The sequence below is a fragment of the Eulemur rufifrons genome, chromosome 16 (genome assembly GCF_041146395.1).
Source record: "Eulemur rufifrons isolate Redbay chromosome 16, OSU_ERuf_1, whole genome shotgun sequence".
Taxonomy (NCBI): domain Eukaryota; kingdom Metazoa; phylum Chordata; class Mammalia; order Primates; family Lemuridae; genus Eulemur; species Eulemur rufifrons.
The window spans coordinates 43152944-43157214 of record NC_090998.1 but is presented as its reverse complement, the minus strand read 5'-3'; the positions used below and the strand labels follow the sequence as shown (position 1 = coordinate 43157214).

The following is a 4271-nucleotide window of genomic DNA, read 5'->3' as shown; positions in this document are numbered from 1 at the left end:
GAAGATAAAACATTCAGTAGTGTCTACCTCTATTTTTCCCTTTCCAATAGAGAGATAAACAGGTAGATGTTCATATATGTATACACACACACACATACAGATACTGTGTTAATAAATTTAATGTGTATACTAATGTATCAAATTGGTAGTACTGTATTTTAGTTACAATTCTAAATACAACTAAGGCAGTTGAAACAATAACAACAAACCTATGTAATAACTAGATATCACACTATAAAATTATGTAGCAATATGAAAAACCTATATTAATTTTTAATTTACTTTTAAAAAGACTTATTGATAATAAAAATGAAAATAAACTTTAACCTCCGAAACTTTTAGATATCTTCTTTGAAATTACTCTATAACAAATTGTTGATAGTATTGCCTTTAGTTGATTTTACAGTTTTATAGATGGCTAGAGGTCAATTAAAAGATATTTTTCTCATCATTATCCTTTTTAAAGCATTTTTCACCTCTCTGTTTCTTAGACTATAAATCAGAGGATTTAACATAGGGATGATAAGAGTATAGAACACAGTTATAATCTTGCTTTCCTCTGGTGAGGAGATGGCCCCAGGTTGAGCATACATGAAGAACACAGTTCTTCATGTACGCTTCATAGAATAAACTCACTACCACCATATGGGAGCCACAGGTGGAGAAGGTCTTGCTCCTGCCGTGGGTCGAGGGGATCTTCAGGACAGTGGAGAGGATATAAGCATAGGATACCAGAATGACAGTTGTGGTGGTGAGGATGATGAGGGCAGAGAGAATAAACAGTACAATCTCATTTACAAAGGTGTCAACACATGAGATCTTGATCAGGGCTGGGACGTCACAGAAAAAGTGGTCCAATCTGTTCTCCCCACAGAAGCGCAAACTGAAGGTGAAACCTGTTTGTATCATGGAGTTGATGCATCCACAGAGGTAGGAGCCAATCACCAAGCGAACACAAGCCTGCTGAGACATACGTACATTGTAGAGGAAAGGTGAGCAAATGGCTGAGAAGCGATCATATGCCATCACAGCCAGAAGAAAACCTTCAGTCCCAACAAAGAGAGCAAAGAAAAAGAACTGTGTTGCACAGCCATTGTAAGAAATTTTCTTTTCCTTGGACAAGAAAGTAGCTAGAGTTTTGGGAGCAATGACTGTGGAGTAGCAGAGATCCAAACAGGACAAATTTCTGAGAAAGAAATACATAGGCGTGTGAAGTCTGGAGTCTATTTTAATGACAACTAACATGCTGGTATTGCCCAACACAATGACCATGTAGAGAAGCAAGAACAGTAAGAATAAAAGAATCTGTACTTCTGGAGATGATCTGAATCCCAGCAGAATAAACTCTGTCAACTCTGAGTAGTTCCTGTTCAGCTCACTCTTCATAGCTGAGACCAACCTGAGAAAACGAGAGCATTATCATGAAGCCTGTGGAAAGCCTGGATCAACTTTTGGTTCCTGAAGTTCCCAGTGAAAAAAATAAAATGCCAACACAAATTGGGATTTTCTTGGCAGTTCATCTGATGGAATAGCGTTACACTTAGAAGCACCCAAACTACAACCAAAATAAGATTGCCTGGGTTTTTTCTAATTTATTTAGTTTCCGTATGATGTGAGAAATGTCAATGGGCAAAGGATGTTTTGGGCAGTGAGGTTATCAGTCATTTTAGGCCACTTGTTAAGAGCTTTGGAATGAGATGAATTGACTCCAAAGTTTACCTCTTTCAGTCTAAAAGAATCTAAGATAATTATCTACCATTTCAATGCCTCAGAAGTCCTCCTCTTCCAAATGGGAGGTACTAATAATATCTACTTTATTAGATTGTGAGGATTATATGAAATTGGGTGTAAAAAGGCAGACTCAAACACCTTAAACTCATATATCTTCATCCAATAAATAAGTAAACAAGCAAACACATAAAGTTCTTTCTGCTTTAGGAATGGAAAATTGTGTGAAAATATAGATCAAGTCCTTTCCCTACCACAAAATGAATTTACTGTGGATCTCTTAAAACATTCTGCTATGTAAAAATATTAGGAAACATGGGGTTACAGTTTAATGATGCTGAATGAAGCACCAGTCTTAAAGAAAGTCATCCAAAGTGTACACTGTACACTAACTACAATGCTGTACTTCTATTTCCCATTTCATTTACTACTAATGTCTAAATGCTAGTTTCTTTCTTTTTGGCATCAAAACTCTAGCATGTTTTTTCTTTTTACTGTCTTAGACATATGAATTATTTTGTTTATATACAAGCACTACAAGCAAAGTATAAGATTTACTTCCCAACAAGAAATTTTCTCCCTTTATATATTGTTAATAAAAGACAAGACAAGACAGTAATGCAAATAAGTAAGGGAAAAATTCTATGTTGCATAGGTTTTGCTTTTTATTCTTTTTTAATAATTAATACTTAATATCAAATACTAAAGAGGCATACAGATAAAACATCAATAATTTTTAATATATCTGAAAAGTTAAATTCAAGTGGAAAAGAGAAATTTTGTTATAATTCTGTGGTTCCATTACTATACTTAATTTCTGAACTAACAAAAAAAGGTGCTTCAAGAAACTTATCATAGCAAGAAAAAAAAAGAAACATCATATTTGATGTTAATATTTTTATTTGGAATTTTTTATAAAATTAGAAGTACAATGTAATCAGAAGAGGTGAAACTGTTTTAGTGTCTCTTATGATTTTTTATGAAGTTAAAATATTTTATTGGTTAAAAGCATGGGGTTTCAATTGACATAAATCTGGCTTTTAATCCATGCTCTGCCACTCCCTGGATGAGTAATCTTGGACAAATTATTTAAATTCCATGAGCAAAATATGGTTTAGAATGTCTGCTTCATAGGATTGTTGTTGCAAAGATTAAATTAAATGATATCTATAAATTAAAAGAAATATGTAGCACCTGGGAAATAGAAAGGACTTAATGAATAGCTGATATATGGGCAGAAAAAATAAATTTTTGCTAAGCTTCAAAAACTATCTTCAGAAATATTTATGATTTTAAAAAACAGTTACCTTTCTTGAGATCCAGCTTATTCCAAAAAAAGTCTCAATGAAGGATTTTAAAAACTTATTGTTCTTCTAAAGGAACCTTTGAGAAGAGTGTAATTAATTACAAAAATGTTTCACGGTATATATAGATTTATTCAAGTATTTGAGTGCGCTCAACAAGTAGACCTATTTATTTATAAGTCTTCTATACCTTTTCCTTATTAGAACCAAAAGAAAATCTCAGACTGGGTCTTTAGTTTGAACCTCAAGAAAATATTATTATTTATTTTATACAGTCAGAACTGAAAGTCAGAATTCCTCCTATATGCTATCTACCGTAAGTCCTAAGTCTTTTGATCTAGCCATAGAGTTATTCTTAAAACCAAGAAAGTAAATTAGAAGAATACATTAAAATGTGTGGGTTTTATTTGAAAAATAAAAAGGGCTCTGGAGGTCAATTAGGTCAGTGTTTGCCAAACTTTCCCATACCTCAGAGTCATCTGGGAGGTTTTGTTTTGCTTTGCTTTTAATACCGATTCCTGGGTAACACCTTATTCTTAATTAATCTGAATATGAAAACTGTCTATTAATGAGAAGCCTTGATTTATATTTTACGATTCCCAAATGACTCTCATAAAATCAGTCCCTATAAAAGTGAAAGTGTGTAAAAGTTTTAGCACCGGTGAATTAGGTCTTTTTATTGCTTCCAGGCAGAACAGCAATTTTCTCACTCAGAGTTACTCAAAGTCTCTGGGAGACTGAGGCTGGCGGATCATTTGAGCTCAGGAGTTCGAGACCAGCCTGAACAAGAGCCAAGACCCATTCTCTACTAAAAAAGAAAAAGAAAGAAATTAGCAGGAAAACTAAAAATATATAGAAAAATTAGCCAAGCATGGTGGCGCATGCCTATAGTCATAGCTACTCGGGAGGCTGAGGCAGGAGGATTGGTTGAGCCCAGGAGTTTGAAGTTGCTGTGAGCTAGGCTGACACCAGGGCACGCTAGCCCGGGCAATAGAGACTCTGTCTCAAAAAAAAAAAAAAAAAAAAAATTACTCAAAGTCATTAATAGTTATAGAGAATCTTCTAAAAGGGAATTTCTCACTTTCCATTGCATTATTTTATAAATATCGCTTCCAGAAATTTCTGTCTTTATTCAACCAAATACGTAATAAACTTTACCCATTTCTTGTTTTTCATATACTGAAGGACTCAAAGACAAGTTGATTACACTTATTTAATGGCAATCACTAAATGTTGCTG

General features: G+C 33.9%; 1 protein-coding gene across 1 annotated transcript; it reads right to left on the bottom strand.

Annotated features, from left to right (window-relative positions):
* Window positions 1-425: 425 nt before the first annotated feature.
* LOC138396265 (olfactory receptor 9S13-like) lies at window positions 426-1386 on the bottom strand. The gene is given in 2 exon segments (XM_069489335.1): window positions 426-620; window positions 622-1386. Coding segments are annotated over 2 exon segments (960 nt in total).
* Window positions 1387-4271: the final 2885 nt, after the last annotated feature.